General features: G+C 35.6%; 1 protein-coding gene across 2 annotated transcripts in view; it reads right to left on the bottom strand.

Moving 5' to 3' along the window:
• Positions 1 to 18,949, bottom strand: part of DNAJC13 (DnaJ heat shock protein family (Hsp40) member C13) — a 108,401-nt gene that overhangs the window by 44,672 nt on the left and 44,780 nt on the right. For both annotated transcript variants that reach the window (XR_006787779.1, XM_045856817.1), the window contains exons 19-30: positions 18,784 to 18,879; positions 17,857 to 18,000; positions 14,217 to 14,299; positions 13,301 to 13,454; positions 11,046 to 11,149; positions 10,336 to 10,495; positions 9,063 to 9,125; positions 7,865 to 7,966; positions 6,320 to 6,424; positions 5,162 to 5,364; positions 4,002 to 4,086; positions 1,046 to 1,200 (exon numbers count right to left, since the gene is read on the bottom strand). Coding sequence is in view for 1 of the 2 variants with exons in the window: in XM_045856817.1 (XP_045712773.1) it covers positions 1,046 to 1,200; positions 4,002 to 4,086; positions 5,162 to 5,364; positions 6,320 to 6,424; positions 7,865 to 7,966; positions 9,063 to 9,125; positions 10,336 to 10,495; positions 11,046 to 11,149; positions 13,301 to 13,454; positions 14,217 to 14,299; positions 17,857 to 18,000; positions 18,784 to 18,879 (1,454 nt within the window). In the remaining variant the exon portion in view is untranslated. The remainder of the gene's footprint in view (positions 1 to 1,045; positions 1,201 to 4,001; positions 4,087 to 5,161; positions 5,365 to 6,319; positions 6,425 to 7,864; positions 7,967 to 9,062; positions 9,126 to 10,335; positions 10,496 to 11,045; positions 11,150 to 13,300; positions 13,455 to 14,216; positions 14,300 to 17,856; positions 18,001 to 18,783; positions 18,880 to 18,949) is intronic.

Below are 18,949 nucleotides of genomic sequence, written 5' to 3'. Positions count from 1 at the left end.
GGGAACCAAGAGCGAAGGGATGGAAACCGGGACTCAAATCAATGTTCTGGAATAAAAGGAAGATATAAACATCCAATCGGAACAAAATGAAGAAACAAGAATTCAAACAAACGAGGAGAGGCTTCGGAATCTCTGGGACAACTTTAAATGTTCCAACATCCAAGTCATAGGGCTGCCAGAAGGAGAAGAACAAGAGCAAGAAATTGAAAGCTTATTTGAACAAATAGTGAAGGAAATAGAGTGCCAGGAAGTCCAAGAATCTCAGAGAATCCCAAAGAAACTGGACCCAAAGAGGAACACAGCAAGGCACATCATTAAGTTACCCAAGATTAAAGAGAAAAAGGGAATCTTAAAGACAGCAAGAGGAAAGGATATAATTACCTACAAAGGAGTTCCCATAAGACTGTCAGCTGATTTCTCAGAAGAAACTTTACAGGCAAAGAAAGCCTGGAAAGAAGTATTCCAAGTCATGAAAGGCAAGGACCTACAGCCAAGATTGCTCTATCCAGCAAAGCTTTCATTTAGAATGGAAGGGTAGATAAAGTGCTTTCCAGATAAGGTCAAGTTAAAGGAGTTCATCATCACCAAGCCATTTTATATGAAACGATAAAGGGACTTATCTAAGAAATAGAACAAGATGAAAACTATGAACAGCAAAACAACAAGAAACTCACAACTATCAATATCTGAACCTCAAATACTAAGCAAACTAGAACAGGAACAGAATCACAGAAATGGAGACCACAGGGAAGGTTATCAGTGGGGATGGGGAGAATGGGTGGGGTGGGGGGGTGGAGGAAGGTACAGGGAACAAAAAGCATCATTAGTAGGCATAAAATAGACAGAAGGAGGTTAAAAATAGTATAGGAAATAGAGAAGCCAAACAACTTATATGTACAACCCAATGACATGAACTAAGGTGGGGGTGAATGCTGGAGGGTAGGGGAGAGCAGGGTGGAGGGTGGATAAAGGGGAGAGAGAAATTGGGACAACTGTAATAGCATAATCAATGAAATATACTAAAAAAAAAAAAAAGTGTTCTTACCGAGCCACAGGAAGCACATTGGAACCTGTGTACATCATGATGAAGAAAAACACTCCACTAAGATAAAGACGAGGTAACTGTGGGTTATCCTGCATGATGTGGTATAACAAAATAGCCACCTTCTCAACAAGGATTGGGTCAAAGGTCAGCAGGAGCTAAAAACAAAATAAAATGTTTTTTTCATTGGGTTGTAAAAAACTTGCAATATCATTATTCATTTTAGGATTACGTATTTTTGTGCTGAGGCCATAGTTTCTTACAAGTAGGAAGCTTGTCTATCAGACCAAAAAGATTTGAAAGTGATTAATTTTATTACATTTAATACAGATATATAAAATATCAAAATTAATCAAAACTTATTCAGAACAAGTCCAAACATGCCTGCAGCTGTTTGTCACGATTACAGGTAAAATTGTTTCTTGTGTAGGACTCTTATGACAAAAGAAAACAGAAAAGCAGCTATACTTGGGGTTATTTCAGATCAGCTGAGTGGAAGTGAACCATCCCCTAAAGAACACTTGAGAACCCCAGGAGCAGGGCAGAGAAGAAGGCAAGAAGGTAACTCAATACCAGTAGTATTCTGCTATCAGAAAGTAGCAAAGATGTGGTATCTAGAAATTTGAACTGACAAAACTAAAAAGGAAAATCTGAGACTACACTAATGAATGTGGGCTAATAAAAATCATATAACATTGCTAGAATAAATACTTGATAAAAAATTTAATAAGTTTTATCTTAATAATTAAGTAGCATTTCAGTTTTCTATAAAAAATTACTTCCAAAGAATCTCAAATTTGGTGTCAAATGTTACTAGTAAAAAAATATTACAAGAGTAAGTACTAGTTCAGACTAGATCAAGTTCTAGATTCACATGAGACTGAGTAGCTACATGTCTTTTTTAAATTGATTTTAGAGTGAGAGAAGGGTGTAGAGAGAGTACAAAAGAGAGAGAAGCACTAATTTGTGGCTCCACTTATTTACACATTCATTGGTTGACTCTTGTATATGTCCTGACTAGAGATCAAACCTGCAAGTTTGGTGTAGCAAAACAATGTTCTAACAAACTGAGCAACCAGGGCAATAGCTATGTCTTTAAGTAAATAGTTTAAATTTCTGTCTTTTGGGGTCTTAACCTGTTTGACAAGGTATTTAAGCATTTAGTACTATGACATATTTTCAAAGGAAAGATTAAGATACAATAACACAGGATTTCCCTAGTGGTTTTGTTTTTTTTTTTTATAAATAATTCATCTGTGGGTTTTTTTTAAGATTTTATTTTATTTATTTTTAGAGAGGGAAGGGAGGGAGAAAGAGGGAGAGAAACATCAATGTGGGGTTGCTGAGGGTCATGGCCTGCAACCCAGGCATGTACCCTGACTGGGAATCGAACCTGCAACACTTTGGTTCGCAGCCCGCGCTCAATCCACTGAGCTACGCCAGCCAGTCCCTAGTGTTAACGGTGGTTGTAATTAAGGACAACATCGCTTTAACACAATATAAAAATTAGCAAGCAAAAAAACCAAAATATCTGAAACTGACTAAACCAAAAGATGCAGGACATTTGCTGGTATCTTAGTGGTACCTCAGACCACTCTAAAAAGTCTTAATGTATACCAAATGCTCTTCAAGTCGAATGAAGAACAAAAATCTGTACCAACCAAATATAGATAATGTCCCTGAAAACTACTACTACCTAACCATGCTTAGCAAGATTAAGGTCTCTGAGAATATAGAAAATTAAAAAAAATAATAATAATAAAAGCAAAACAGCTTCTCATAATATTTACTGAACTCAGTATAGTTAAAAGTAGCTACTTTTATTGTTTAAATTCTTCTTTTAAATCATTTTAATAGTTTAGATATTACTAAAAAACTCTGGTTAATTAAAATAGGCCACCCCCCCCACAAACAAGCTTTATGTTATGTTGACCACATCTCCTATATTTGTTTTTCAGTTGCCCTTTCAGGGTCTGAAATTCAGCAGCATTTGTGTTTACTTCTTTCCTTTCAGTTTCATAAGTCTTGGAAAACGTTTGGGAGAATTAGATTTTCCAGATACAATCCTTCATCTACATGCCGAGGGTCCAGAATAGAAACCGAACGCCTCCCAATGCACCACCTCACATATGTAGCAGCACAGTCCTTTAGGCGGGGTGCGGGGTGAGCAGTGGAATATTAAGAAACAATAACTGCACTGCACTCTCATTTAGGCATCTGAACAGAAATGTCCACAACAGAAAAGAACACGTTTTGAAGTGCAGGTATGCTTACATAACAAGCTGGCAAAAAAAGGGGGAGGAGGAAAGTAAGTTGATAGGGCGCTGTTACTGTCAACAGACAGGAGGAAAATACTGATCTGAAATTTTCTGGAACTGACTTACTTAAGTTTAATGCTCACTTAGAGTTGGGGTAATTTAATTCCCAAGGAGAGAGAGAAAAAAAAGAGATGCTTTAAGATATATCCTACATAATCCCAACTCAATGCTTTAGATCAGTTGCTATCCATGGAAACGTAAGTGGGAAGAGTCAAACTCTGAGGCCAGCTGATGAGACAGCATGTGTTTCATAACATATAACCTCCCACGGCCACACCTGCAGCCTGCTGGTGTGCTCGCCAGTATTCCTAACAGCATCAACCTGCACCACACACCAGAGGACATCACCTTTCAGTTATTATAACGGTGTGATTTTAACAACGGAGAATAAGCAAAACCTTCTGAGAATAATTCTAGAGTCTGGAGGCTTTCCATGATTCGGTTCTTGGATACACACTCTTCCAGTCTATTCAGAGGATCAACTCAATTAGGGGTCAGTGAAATAACTCTCATCCAGGGTTCAGGTTTTTTGAAAATGGAACAGACTACATGGAAGTGAAACAAAGACTGGGGCTTACAGTAAAATTAAATAATAAAAAAAAAAGATTCTCAAATGATCCCTAGTTTGTAACGTAACTCACCTGAATAATGTGGGGGAGGCAAGCACTGTCTGACAGCAGCCTTTTCACTCTGGGTAAAGGCCGAATGATGGCATTATCTTGATCCCTAGAAAATATTTTCTAAGGTCAACTTTTACCGTATTTATTAAAATGTGTATGACGACAGAGCATATGACATTCTACTAGGCATGAAGCAGTTACCTTACTTTTTGTTAATGAAGGACTAAGCTCTCATACAGCTGGGAACATGGTTAGGTATTTGGCTTAAATCTATTTGGCTGTTTAATATGACTTCATTTCCTTCCATAAGATTTCCTTGATAAACAGTACCCTAGAAGAGCCAGAGACTCTTATTTATTATTTAATTGATTAAACTTGGTGCTGTCCAACACTGTCAGCGGATATTTCCCCCCAAAGGGCATATCAAACTTTGTCACGTAAATTGAAACCTTAACTTACCTATTCTCAGTATTTTCCAAGTATAGCCTTAATTTAATGCTACATTACTTCTAAATACTATTTATGTGGCTTTAAGTCTGATCTGAATTTTAAAGAGAACCAGAACCATGAAAGCCTCAAGTGTTATAAAATTGTCAGTTTCTCAGTAATTTTCATCACAAAATATCTTTAGTACAGTAATAAAACAAAATGATATATATGTGAATATTTTACAAAGATTGCGAAGTTTCATTCAAGGGTCTTCACTGCAATTGTCAATGGATAACAAATTCTCACCTTCACTTGTGAAATAGGGCGACATTCGGGTCCAGACTCCCGCTTTTAGGCCAGGAGTGACTAACCCAACAGGCCAGGGCCTGGCACTCATCACTGCCTACAGGCTGCACTGTGCTTATTTCAGAAGTTTAACCTAATTCACAGGAGCAGCAGTGGTTACTACTGCTACAGTGCAGCTAGTAAGCCTCCATCTAATATTATTTGAAGTCTTCCAAAGAGAGATCCTTTTAGCTACTTTGTCAACATAATTTTCATATTATTTCTTTATATCTTTTTCAAAAAGCTCCAAAATTCAAAGCAGCATTCCCCCAAGGCCACAAATGGAACACCTTAGCTCTGAGTCACCAGAGTACTCCCACGCCCTCACAGACGGAGCACCCTTACAAATGGGAGGAGATGTTTAAGAGTCCCTGTTAACCATATGGAAGTGTTCAATTACATTTTACCTGCTTGGAAAATATCCACACATTGTGATCAACATGTTCAATATAAGGGTAGCAAGGTCAGTTTCATTTAGCACAGCCTGTCCACTGGCTAACAGACACCACTTAAGCTGAGGTATTGCCTGTAGTGGTCGCCATCCATCCATGCCCTGAGCCCAGCATCTGGTCTTTGCGTTTAACGTTCCTTTGGTCCACAATTCTTGCATCTAAATGAAAGCAAAGCATCATTATTATAAGCAGGTAAGTAAAGCAAAACAAAAACGTTTATTAGTGTTCTCTATTTTCTAGTAAATACAGACTAAACTATGAAGTAAACATGCAAGTTCACTACTAAATAACAATAAACTTTTGTTGACAAGCTTTCAGGAACCCAAATTTGGCTACTAATGTAAGAAAATGACCATTCAGCTGATTAACCTGCGGAGTGCAACACTGGAAGAAATAAAAACAGCAGGCAAAGTGTAAAATGACCAAATTATACAAACAGAAGGCTTGGTCTTTTATAAAATTATCTGGCTAAATTCCAACTGAGACTGGAAAACTGAGAATGGGAGGGCAGGCCCACATAGCAGACGTTAAGACGGAAACTGCTGCCCTGGCAGGTGGGGTTCAGTTGGTTGGCAGGTGGTCCCACAAACTGAAAGGTCGCAGCTTGATGCCCAGTCAGGGCACGTGCCTGGGCTGCAGGTTTGATCCCTGGGCTGGGCGCATACAAGAGGCAACCCTCTGATGTTTCTCTCTCACATCATATATATATATATGTATGATGGAAATTGCCTTTGGACTGTACAGGTAATTTTGAATAAATTTTCAGACTATATTAAAATTTCCTGTTCATACCATAAAGAAACATCATAGTCTGACATAACTATGAAGGTAGCAATTGTTATATAAAATTCATTAAAAGCCTGAGTGCTACTTCCATAACAACTGCATTAAAACACTAAGGTTTGAAGGGATGATTTTGTATATGTGTATGTATGTGTTTTCTGGAAATGCACGCCATCTAATCTTTCACGTGGAAATGGAATCAAGAGCCTTTAGAGCTAACGACAGTAATTCAAATTCCAGTTTTAAAATATTCCAACACCTCTATGTGTGCTAAGCACAGGGGAATGAGAAAGCTGAGCCTTCCATGAAGAACTTCTCTGAGACACGTACCTCATGAAATCCATACGGGCCACTCCTCTCCTTGTCTGCGTTGCCGAAGTACCATTCCTTTTCACTCTCTCTCTTCATATCTGGAGCAGCTTCGATGACATTGCTCTAAGTTTTTAAAAGATTAAGTTATTTTTCAAGGCAGAAAGTTAAGGGAACAAAGGTCATAAAAAGTTATACAGTACTAATTTCTTAGGTTTCATTCCTTTAGAGATTCATCTAAAATTTTAAGAGGCCTTCTTTTAAGAGGTAAGAGTTAGTACAAAAGAGTAACTTCATTATTAAAATGCATTTGAAATAAATGGTTCCTGCGTCCCCTTGGCAATCTAAGCTAAATTCAAAGACATCTATATTCCTGAGGGTCATTTATAAATTCTCAGGGCACTAAAATTTTAGTAGCAAAAAAAATAAATAAATAAATAAAAATTGAAAATTGCTTTAAAAATAAACATATACCATTAACTTTAAAAAACAATGCTCTTTTGAGGGAAAAACTCACTCCAACTGAAAGTTTCAATAAGCATATGAGATCAGAGTTAAAATGCTAAAAAAAAGTTTTGGTGGTTTCAAACACTTAGTTTCAACCTACTACCCCACTACAGATAATTCTTATAATTTCATATGCCTATGTTTATGAAAATCTAAAACAGTATTTTTATATAAATAGTGTATTTTATGGAAACACAGCTTTTAAATACTCCTGTAACTATCAGCTTTCAGTTACTTATACAGAGAGGGTTAGCAGCAGAAACTTCATGGTTCTGACTCAGGCTCTGTCCTTTATTTGTTCACCTTGGGCAACATACATTACTTAGCCTCTCTGTTTTAGTGCCTTCATCTGTCAAACGGGAGGGCTGTTGGGGATTTAAAGAGTTAATATATTATGTGTACTAGCACAGTTTCTGGTACACTGTCATGCCAAGCAAGCATTACGATTACTATTATTCATATCTGGTGATAGAAAATGCCATACTCTAAATTTTCAAATAGCATTTTTGTTTACACTTCAGCCAAAATCTAAAAGGATACATCTCCTCACACTAAGAGATTAAAGAAAAACACCAAAAATAAAAAAAATCTCCAATGAGGTAAGTATAAATCCTTTCTATAAGTCAGATATCAAAACAGGCTTTTCAGGAGAGACTAAAACTCTGTCCTTTTACTGGCTGGTTTCAAGAATGTCCACAGATTCAACACACATCCTCAGCAGCTGTCAATGCTACAAGTTCTAGCTACATAAACGATGAATATGTTTAAATCCTAAAGGTTGCATTACCTAAAAATAAGACACATTAGAGATACAATTACTTTAAAAAGACAAGCAACATTGAAAAAATAAAAGCAAAACTGCCCATTTCGGATTGTTCTTATAGTTATTTTAACTTTTTGTGTGACTTAATCTCCTAGGCATTAGTACTATAATTATTGGAGAAATACATTATTCATGGCCACATATACTAACATAATGTAAGATTTTTATGATTCTTCTGATCCTAAAATTATACTTCAAGAATGTCAAACTTGTAAAATCTAGATTAACATACATACTTGCAGCGGTACCGTAGCTCGGCTTACATGGAGATGTGCAAGGGTAAGCAAGTCCACAAGGATCCTAATTCCATTTGAATCCATGAGATCCTTAACATTTTCCTAGAAGACGAAAACATTTTTATATAATGTAAAATCTTTCTTTCCAGTATGTAGTAATACCTAAAGGCCCTCAAAGAAGAGAATACATGGAATCTCTTTGAAAAATTTAACATACAAGGAAATTATTTGGTGTTTTCAGGATTCTGGATTCAAGGAACATGAATTTAGACAAAAAGGCCAAAGCTACATCACAAACAGATCACATAAAAAAATTTTTATTTGAATATATTCTGAGCAAAACAAAAGAAAAATAAAAATAGCAAACCAATTACAGCCTGGCCAAGAATAACCCCCAGGCAAACACTCTGGTTCTACAATTATCCTGCATCTTCCCAGGCCTTACTGTTAATAAATTCGTCTATAACTGGAAAGAAAATCTGGTATACTGAAAAAATCTTTTAATGTTACAGTATATTTTTGTAAACTTAAGATAAAACTGGTAATTTCTCAGAAGTGAAAAGACTGTAATTTAAATTTTCTTAAGACTTATGAATACATAAATAAGTGGAACAACAAATCAATGTCCCCTTTTTCTCTTTAAATCAATAAAAAAATAAAGTAAGAATAAACCTGAGCAAGTTAATGACTATCAAAAATTTAATTTAATAAACCTGCTCAAATTTCATTTCAACATCATGCAACTGTGAATTAATGTTAAATGTGAAGAGCTATAGTAACTCTTTGTTTATGCCTTAAAATTACCCCTGAAAATATATACTGATAAATATACATCATCAAAATGTATATTGATAAATTAAAAGCTTTCCATTTATGTTGACCATTTACTTTACTTAAAGTCTAATCCTAAAGATTTCCTAAAGAAAAATCAGCTAATAATTTCAGCCTTCATTATTCTTCACTAAGAACTGTATTACCATTACTTTAATAAGCATCTGTATTATTAGGGTAGAATGTACAGAGAATATCTAGCAAGAACTTCTCCTTCTAGAAGCTGAAAGCACATAAAGCTTTCTGATCTAAAAAGTTTAAGAAAAAAACGGTGTCTGGGTAATTAACTCAAACTGTGATGATTTGTCTTTTTGTAGCACACTTATTAGACTTTGGAAATAGTAACATGTATGCAAAAATACGGTACCTTATTAAGGATCAACTTATTAAGGAAGAGGATCAGTCGATCTCGTTCAAGTTTATCTGTGCACTATCGAAATAAATAAAATACAGGTTAAACATTGCCATCACTGGACAATATCAACAAACAGCCAATAATACATAATGTCATCTTTTCAACATGGAAGAAAATCAGAGAAAACTGCCAATTATTACAATTCCTCAATGTTTTATGTTCTCTGCAACTTTATATAACTTCTCTAGTCTCCCTAGAAAGCCAATAGTTTAAATCTCATAAACGAATTAATATACAGCTTTAAGAATATATGTAAAATTTTAAATGAGTGAATCAGCTCAAAGGATACTCTTGAATTAAGTAAAAATTCTGAAGAATTGATTAATAATGTTTCACATAAATTGCATTAGGATAAACACAAAAAAGAAGGAAAATGTATCTGCCTAAAATACAAATGCTATGCTACAGGAACCCAGGTTCCCTAGAGTGACAACATATTAGAATTTAGTGTAACAGCAAACAATAAGCATTTTCACCTGGTTATGTTATTGTCTAGGCACGTTTTATGATCTCATTCAGAATCAGTTTTCTAATCTACAGCTGAAGCAATTATAATAAGCACTGATGGACATATGCAAAATTGGTAAAATGGTTCTAAAATAGTTCTCTAAAACTTAAATTGTTAAGTATGGGAAGAATGCAAACACAAATGAAAGAATGAAGCGTATACCCTGCAATGTGTAGCTAACACTCAAATCTGAGCTGCATGATGGATGAACAGGTCAATTTGTTCTTTCCACCCACCATGCTCAGTGTTAAATGACAAACTTTCTAAATCTGAAAAAAAAGGTGCTAACTCACTTCCATTTTATTGGTTATGGTTGTAGTAATAAAAAGTTTTACTATCTCCACACTTTGAAATTCAGCATGCTAGCTAGCATCATTTAAGATTTTTCCAAAACAGAAAACCAACAGTACACACAACATGCACACAACTCTAAAAGTCACTGCTCCCTGCACACTTGTCCGGCTCATCCATACCACAGACTAACAGGTTGCTCACGTCGTTCGAAAGTAGCAACTGAAAAAACACACTGACACAGACAAGCAGTAACTCATCAGTCATTTCCCTATTCATCTAACTTCTATATAAATAAGCATAATGTAAATTACAGAAAAACTCATGCAGAAAGTTTTGGTAATAGAATTTAAATGTAGTTTTGAAAATTTAACATGTACCTCAATGACACTACCAAATAGCAGTTTCTTTAAATGATGTCCTTACCCTCTCCAACATTCCAATAATATAGCGGGTATCTGTAAAAGGTCCTATTTCTTCATGACATCTGCCATAAACAATAGCAAGGGCTTGTAAACATAAACACTTCATGTTTACTTTTGGGGTGAGCAGGAAACGATGATAGAGTTCATTGAAAAATTCATACCTAGATTGAAAAGTTTACAATAAAATGAGCCATGAAACTAACAGTGAAAATAAACATGTAGTAGTCCCGTTACCCTTGGGGATATGCTCCAAGACCACCAGCACATGTGTGAAGCCACAGACAGTGACAAACCCTAAATATACTATGTTTTTCCCTATACATGCATATCTAGGATAAAGTTCAACTTATAAATTAGGCACAGTAAGAGATTAACAATGATTACTACTAATATAACAGAACAATATACTTAGGTCATTTGAATACGGTTTCTTTTTCAAAATATCTGATAACTGATTTGACTACTAATGGGCAGATAGCAAATACAATGTGGATATAAAGAACAAAGGAATGATTCATAGGATGGAGCACTACGGCGCAAAATTTCCTCATGCTACTTAGATGCTGCACAACTTCAAGTTACGAATTGTTTATTTCTGGAATTTTGCATTCAATATTTGGGGACTGTGGCTGACTGCAGGTAACTGAAACCACAGAAAGAGAACCTGCAGATAAGGGTGACTACTGTAACAAGATCTGAAGAGTAGCTTACGATTTCTTAATTGATCCACTTTCTTCGTTCTCATCTTCCTCTAACAGTAACCTCAGGTAATAGTCTCCTATTTTGATTTCTTCTGCCAGGCACTCATACTTAACCTTTATTAATAAAAGCAAATTGCATTACTTTAGTTTACAATAGATTTTTTGACAATTTCTATATAACCACTTCTTAAATTGCCAGAGCTTTTTTCCTTTTCTTAATAAGGCAGCCTTTAAATTCAGGGAAAAAAGTTGTTCATTTCTTAAAATATCTGATAATTCATTACTTATTAATGTAACTAATTTCGGTTAAATGTTAACAGAATTACACGCCAATGTTATCAATGTAAAACTCGCCAATAAAAATGCACAGGACTAAATGGTGCCCATGTAAGCTTAAGAGGAGGAAGAATCAAAACACTTTTAAAGGATTACCTGCTTCATTCCCTTCTTACCGTGCCATGACCAAGGAAGGAGTTAATGGTCCTGCACCACACACAGTTTGCCCAACTCATACAAGCTACTTCAGGTCGCCCTTCATCTCCCAACACATCGACTACATTTTACAAAGCATTTTTAGACAGCATCGATTCTCTGTACGCGTGGATACAGAGGATGAATACTGCACTACCAACAGGAGGTGACACAGGAGAGAGGAGCCCACCATCAGGAGCTGAGGCAGCACCGTGACTGCTGTATTACACTGAGTCTGCTTATCACAAATGAAGACTTGCAAGCAACTGTAAAAAGAAATTCCTTCACCAGATTATCAAAATTCTTTTTCCAAAGCCTAATGTACTGATTTCTAAAAATATAAACTGTATTTAATCAAATATTTAATGTAGATCTTTCACTTTCTCCCTACACATTCTGAGCATTCAAGTCATTCAACTTCTATTTATTAAGCATGTGTTGTTTGTGCCACGCACTGTTCTAGTCACCAGGGGCACAACAACAAGTGTAAGGATTTCTGTCCTTATAGGAGTAGCAGATAAGAAAGAAAAACATTTTACAGTCGGGTGATAGTGAGTGTGACAGAGTGGGATGAAGCAGGAAAAGGGAGGGGGGGACAGAATGCGTGTTCATGTGTCTGTGCATGCACAGGCGTGTGCATTTTTTAAACAGGGTGGCCAGAGAAGGCTCGCTCGAACAACAGCACCCAGGAAAAGACCCAAAGGAGATGAAAAATCAAGCTGTAAGATTATCGGGGGGGGGTGGTGGTGGTGGTGGTAATGTTCTAGGCAGAGTGAACAGCAAGTAGAACGATCCTGTGTGGAGAACACGAATTCGGTGTTTTCAGGGAAGCCATTGCAGCTGAAGCAAGAGAGAAGGGTGAGTAGGAGGAGATAACATCAAAGAAACAATGTGTGGGCTTAGGGGTTCAGAGATCCTGTCTTTAAGTCATTTTAAGGACCCAGGTTTTTACTAAGTGAGATGGGAAGCCATAGGAGTACCAGAGGGCCCTGAGCAGAGAAGTGATAGGACGACTGATTTACATTTCAATGAGGTCACACTGCTGCTCTGTTGACAATGAATTACAGGGAGGTAAAGGTGGAGAAAGATTGCTACAATCACACAGAGAAAAGTGGGTTCAGATCTGGATTAATTTTGAAGGTGAATTCACAAATAAGATTTTCTGACAAATTGCATTTGCAGTATAAAAAGAAATTTCAAAGGGTCTGACCAGAGAAACCATTACCCAAGATGAAAGACTGCAGAAGACGTAGGTTTGGGAAAGAAGAAGAGCTAAGTTCTAAATGCTTATTAGATATCCAATTATAGGATAAAAATTGGAAACCTAGGAAAGAAAGTCTAAGTGGGAGATGAAAAGAAGGAAGCCACCAGGAAATACAAAAGCATTCCAAGCCAAAAGAATGGATGAGCCCACTGAGGCAATGGTTACAAATGAAAATAGGTCCACGAACTACCGTATTTTTAGGGCCACAAGATGCACCAGACCATAACACGCACCTCGGTTTTAGAGGAAGAAAATAGGAAAAAAAAATTTTGAAGCAAAAAAATATGGTAAAATACTTAATAACCCGTGACCTGACTCCACCACCGCACCCCCCCACAGCGAGCCAGGAAAGCTACATTCGGACTATAAGACGCACCCCCTTTCCTCCCAAATTAGGGTGGGGGTGCATCTTATAGTCTGAAAAATACAGGGTGTGTGCGTGTGTGTGATATTATAAATTTTAAAAAACACTCCAAAAATAATACATGCTTATTTTAAAAAATTAATATACTACAAATATTATACTTTACCTCAAACTCATGGTGGTTCCAGGAGATCACATTAGCACTACCAAGCTCTCTGTCAATATTAAACGCTCTCATTTCAGATTCAAGACTATCTCTCAGTTCTTCTCGAGTTTTGAAATTCCAAATTAGGTTTGATCTGGCATGGTCCTGACCAAACCTAGACATACCCATAGTGAAAAAATAATAGGAAGCAATAAACATTAAAAAATATCCCTTAGTACATCTTACGATAACTTTAAAAAAGCAGAATAAACTTTAGCAAGTATAAATAAAAAAAATAAAACATCTGTAAAGTATAGTAAAATGTTTGTTAATGGTAGAATTTTAGTGTTAGATATACAGGTCTTCACTGTATTCTTCCACCTTTTCTGCATGTTTGAAAGTTTTCATGATAGAGTACAGGGGGGAAAATGAACTCAAAAATAAAGAACTGATATTTCAACATTTATTACAAATATAAATTTCAGCCAGCATAATTATATGACTAAATAATTATAGTCAAATATCAAATTTCAAGTTGAAGGAGATAAGAACTTCTGGATTACTGGGTGCCGAGTGTGTGGGATGAGCAACATTCTGTATTAGAACCTCACAAACTACCTTAGAAAGAACACTGCTGAACTGCCAGGCTCTGACTGATATTTTCAAAATACCTTTTCATTCCTGAAATAATTTAACCATTTTAATAGAGTGGGACATCAGACTGCACTGGAGATGGACAGGCTTCATATCCATTCACTTTCAATCTGTAATCCTCCTAGAAAGTCTGACACCCCAGTTCCAGGCAAACTCCAGGGGACACAACACAACTGAGGGGTTCCCGAGGAAGAAAATCAAGGCGTATTCCAGATCGGTTACGACTCCTCTCCAATGCAAATGTCAAATTTAATCTATGATGGAAAGAAGGCCTAAAGCTTACCTGTAATAGAAGAGATCCCAATTTGCTTCTATTTTTATCCTTTGTCTTCTCTTTCGAAGAACTACTGGCTTTTGATTTATATTCTGGAAAAGAAAGAAATTTCATAGTTGCTCAACCTGGAGCTACCAAGTAGGCTCAGTCAGAAGATCACTTTGTAAGTGATGAGAAACATCCCCTTGATCAAATTTTGGCAGAAACAAAAACTACTGAAATAAAATCTATAAAATATGAACACAGAATATCAGATTATATCAAGTATAACACTTCACCAGCATATAGTTCTATAGTGTTGCTGAAATATTTTCATGTAGCCTAAACTTATTATTTCAATACCAAACTGCATTAAGGTTTATAGTGATGACTAATAAAATTTTTAACAGTCAAAAACAGTGACTTATTTTAAACATTTACATGCAGTTAATACAGAAGCCATGGGAAGATAAATGCAAAAGGTTATAGATTATTAAATTCTACCAAAGCCAAGAAGAGCAAGTATAAATTGAAAGAGCTAATGAAAAAGAAATATACATTCAGACATGTGAAGTGAGGCTTGAATTTAATTTATTAGACAAAGAATATCAAAGACAACTCCACATGCCAGGCAGTTTAATGAATTTCACATATGTAGCAGGACTTAAACTCACCATATTGTTTCTGTCCTGAATTTAATTGTAAAAAGGAAAAAATAAAAAAAAATTTAAGTCTATATTTACTAAGCTATGTCTAGTATACAAACTTTACAAGGATGTAACCAATATAAATCACCTGCACTTTAAGACAAAAAAGGCCCACCTGTTTCTCATAGACTCAAATTTTAGGCAGTTATAATCCCATTTGAGAATTCAAAAAAAGCTATGGCCTCTATTCCAAAGAAAAGACACATATGTAAGATTTGCAATGGGAGGGGAAGATTTTAAAGATTTCTTGACGTCTATACATAGACTGCAGGTTAAAAATCTGCTCCAAGTAAAACTTCTGGAGATTTCAAAAGAGAAAGTAGATAGTAATGATAGACTAAAACATGAAAATCTCTAACTTTATTAAATAAGTAGTGAATCATATAAAAACAAAGATACCAGATGATATAGAGAGATTAAGGCAGTACATTTTAAGAAATGTAAAACTTACAGACGATATCAGAAAATGTTTTCTACAAGTTTTAATTCTATGCACTATCATGAAAACTAATGTGAGACTTGGATGAAATGTACCAACAATTAAAAAATGTGGTATTAGTGATAAATATTTCCTTAAAATCTAAACTAACAAGTACTTTCTTCAATTTCCCCTGCCCTCAAGGACAAAAAGCTGGTAGTCTAGAGTAACGAAAATGTACATGATACACGGAAAAAAGACAAACACTGCCCTGGCCAGTGTGACTCATTTGGTTGGGTGTCGCTGGGCAAACTGACAAGTCCCCAAGTGGATTCCGGTCGGACTGGGGCACAGGACTGGTTGCAGGTTTGGTCCCCAGTAGAGGTGTGTAGAGAAGACAGCCAATTGATGTCTCTCTCTCACATCCATGTTTCTCTCCCTCTCTTTCCCGCTCCCTTCCCCTCTCTCTAAAATCAAAATTAATTGGTTAAGTGAGTAATTAAATTAAATTTAGAAAAAAGACAAACAGCTCTCCAAAATCTGAGCTGATTGAGAGACTTAAGCCAAAAGCCCCGGATGGCTAAACAAATCCCTAAATTGAAAATAAACATAAATAAATAAAAAGTAATTGTATGCATTAGCCAAAGGTTATTATTAATCCAACACAAAACATTAGCTATACATGGAACTGACTTCATAAACATTCTGATTATATATGAAATGCAATTAATTTCAAAGACTAGCCAGTTAATCTTGTCAATGGTCAATTTTTAAGACTTTAGCTAAAACGTAAGATCATCCCAAAATTTAGTGTTAATATTTATGAATAAAATAATCACAAAGGTTATTCACTCTTTCATTAACAAGTTAATGTAAATAACAGTACCCCAACAGAAACAGTTAATTTGCTACCAAACCTAATTGACCAGCATTTATCTATTTGGTATCATTATCTGCTCAAAATTTTAGATAACACCCCACTGTAAATGAAACCAACAGACCAATAAAACATTATCAGTACTAAAATACATTCTTTTCCCTCTGAATTGTTGTCTTTAAATAACACGCTGTTCACATTTCTAGCTAAAACAGCCTCAGAGCACGCTCCCAGGTCCTCCCCCCCTCCCCCCTCCCCCGCTCCGGGCCTATGACCCTTACCTTTCTCTCCCCTAAGCTCCCTTCTCTTGTCTCTGTAACTTGTCTCCTGAACGCATGTATCTACTGCTCACTTCTCCTCTGCAATTTTCTAAATAAACTTCCTCTTATCGTTTGAAAAAGAGCTAAATAAAATAGCTTTGGATTCAAGCTCAGGCTGTATGTGATGTATGAAATCTGATGCCAAAAACTTATTTTCAGTATAATTACATCCAAAAGCTTAAACAACTGTTATTATAGAAATGGGTTTAGCCATCTGAAGCCAGAAGTTTGTAATTTTTAATAGCCGCAAAAATCATTCATATCAAGTCTGTAGATTTTCATTGTTCAAGTGCCACAGAAATGTTACCATGAGCAGACGTGTCAACAGGGAGGGGCAAAAGCAGGCTTACAGTTGTAAGCATGCAAACCACAGAGTTTATTCTAGCATTTTGAGTTTACTCTTTGCTGTACGGGTTAGTAAGTGACAAAACCAGGTTCAGATGTAGATCAATCAATTCAAAGTTTGGTATTCCTAGCCATTTGAAAGCCTACTAATGACTCTTTATACTGCATATGTCACTCACACAAACTAGCATTAACCATTATGCTCACGTTCTAAAGAACTTATTCTGGTCTCAATTTCAGATACACACACAAGACTCTAATATGTGTTCTGCTGCACCTGATGCATTATGTTTAGATATTCTGAAAATTTGTAGGAAACTTGTTCATTTTAGAAAGATACTTATATTACTTTCCTTGAATACGGAAACAGCTACCATAAATAAAGAGACGGTTAAAGGAAAAGAATGCAAGTGTGGTCGACAAAAACTGTAAGATCCAGACATTTACAAGATACTTTAAATCATTCTTAACAACTGCACATCCATCCCATATAGAAGAATGTACATTACTGAATTAGGTTCTGCAGCACAGACCATATGCTGAAAAATGATACCAAAATTGTTACAGATCTGACCTTGGCTTAAGAAGCTAATATTGAAAATTTTAAGTGCAAGCAATAAATTTAATTTAAAAATATGCATCCCATTTTTAAGACACTTATATGGCTAGCACCGAATTAAAAAGCTAAATAAGAAGAGCACCTTTGTTTTTATAACTACAATACAAAGTTCAGAGAAGGAAAATATAAATGAAAAAGTCATGAAAATGAAAGTTATGGAAAAAACAGTAGAATTTTATATTAAATACCCAATTATGACCCTAATCACTGATTCAGAAAACTATGAATTAAGAAAAATATAAAAATGTGAATCAGAATTAGGCAGCATTTCTTCAGGTGCCCCGTCAGAAAAATCTGAGTACTATCTCAGTGAAGAGCAACCGCTAAAGGAAACCTAGGATCTACAGAAGGGCTGGAACTTTTGGAAGCAGACTTTATTTTTACCTCTTTTTGTGCAATACCCATCCTATCTCTCCAATGCATCAACACAAGATCCACTTTCTCTTTGGCAAATTTTTCAACTTCTTTAGCAGCTTTTCCAGCTAGTCTCTGCCACTCTGGAACTTTATTAAATTTTCCATACTGATCCTGTAAAATAATGTTGAAATCCATTACAGTCCTGTTTGCAAACTTATTATAAAATTTAAGTATAGCTGAGTTATACTATTTACATGATTAAATAAACACTGAATGTTTTGGCTCAGTGAAAAAACAAGGTGACAACTGCTACAATAAATTATATTTTGTTCAAGAAATCTTAACCTTCTATTTTGTTTTCAACATTTTTCCTTTTAGAAGGTTGGCAAGATTCAATTGGGAGGTGGGTACAGACAAATGTGTAAGGGCAGAAAAGAAAACACATACAAAACAGTACATAATAAAATAGACTATAAAATGTTGAGTAATTTTCTCAAAGATACACCAACCTTAACAATGAAAATAGCTTTGTAAGAAAAAACCTGACCTAAGCTGACTTTTTCAGGGCTGGCCTCTTTCACCAATGACACTTATCAATTACATGTTATGCACAAAACATCACATTACACACTTTAAATGTTTTTTTAAAAATCCAATCCTGAATATAACAATAAACTGAGTTAGAGGGAAAAAATACAAAATTATTACTATTCAAAATCAGAATGTGGTGATAGGTGTGCAACCCTATGACTACAATAAAAGTTGTTAAATTGTACACTTAAACCAGTTGAGTTTCAGGGCTGTAAATTTTATCTCAATAAAGCTGTTAATATTTTTCGTCAAATACTACTATTTAATGCAGTGAATTCTTGCTATTTTTTTCTAAAATTTTTAGTGTGTTTCAGACTAAGCGCTCTTTCATTATGAAAAGATACTTAGGATAATCATATTTACCATTGCTATTTTCACATTATCTCTAACATGCATCCGATCGGCATCCTTCTCAGGAACTGAATCTGAGCTGTCCAAGTATGCCAGCAAGCCTGGCGGCTGCAGACAACAAACAAAAACAGGACATAATCCATTTCCAAAACTACTGCACAAAAGAGTATTTAGCCTT

The sequence above is a fragment of the Phyllostomus hastatus genome, unplaced genomic scaffold (assembly GCF_019186645.2).
Source record: "Phyllostomus hastatus isolate PE091 unplaced genomic scaffold, TTU_PhHast_1.1 phas_scaffold_129, whole genome shotgun sequence".
Lineage (NCBI taxonomy): Eukaryota > Metazoa > Chordata > Mammalia > Chiroptera > Phyllostomidae > Phyllostomus > Phyllostomus hastatus.
This window is presented reverse-complemented; position numbering and strand designations above follow the sequence as displayed.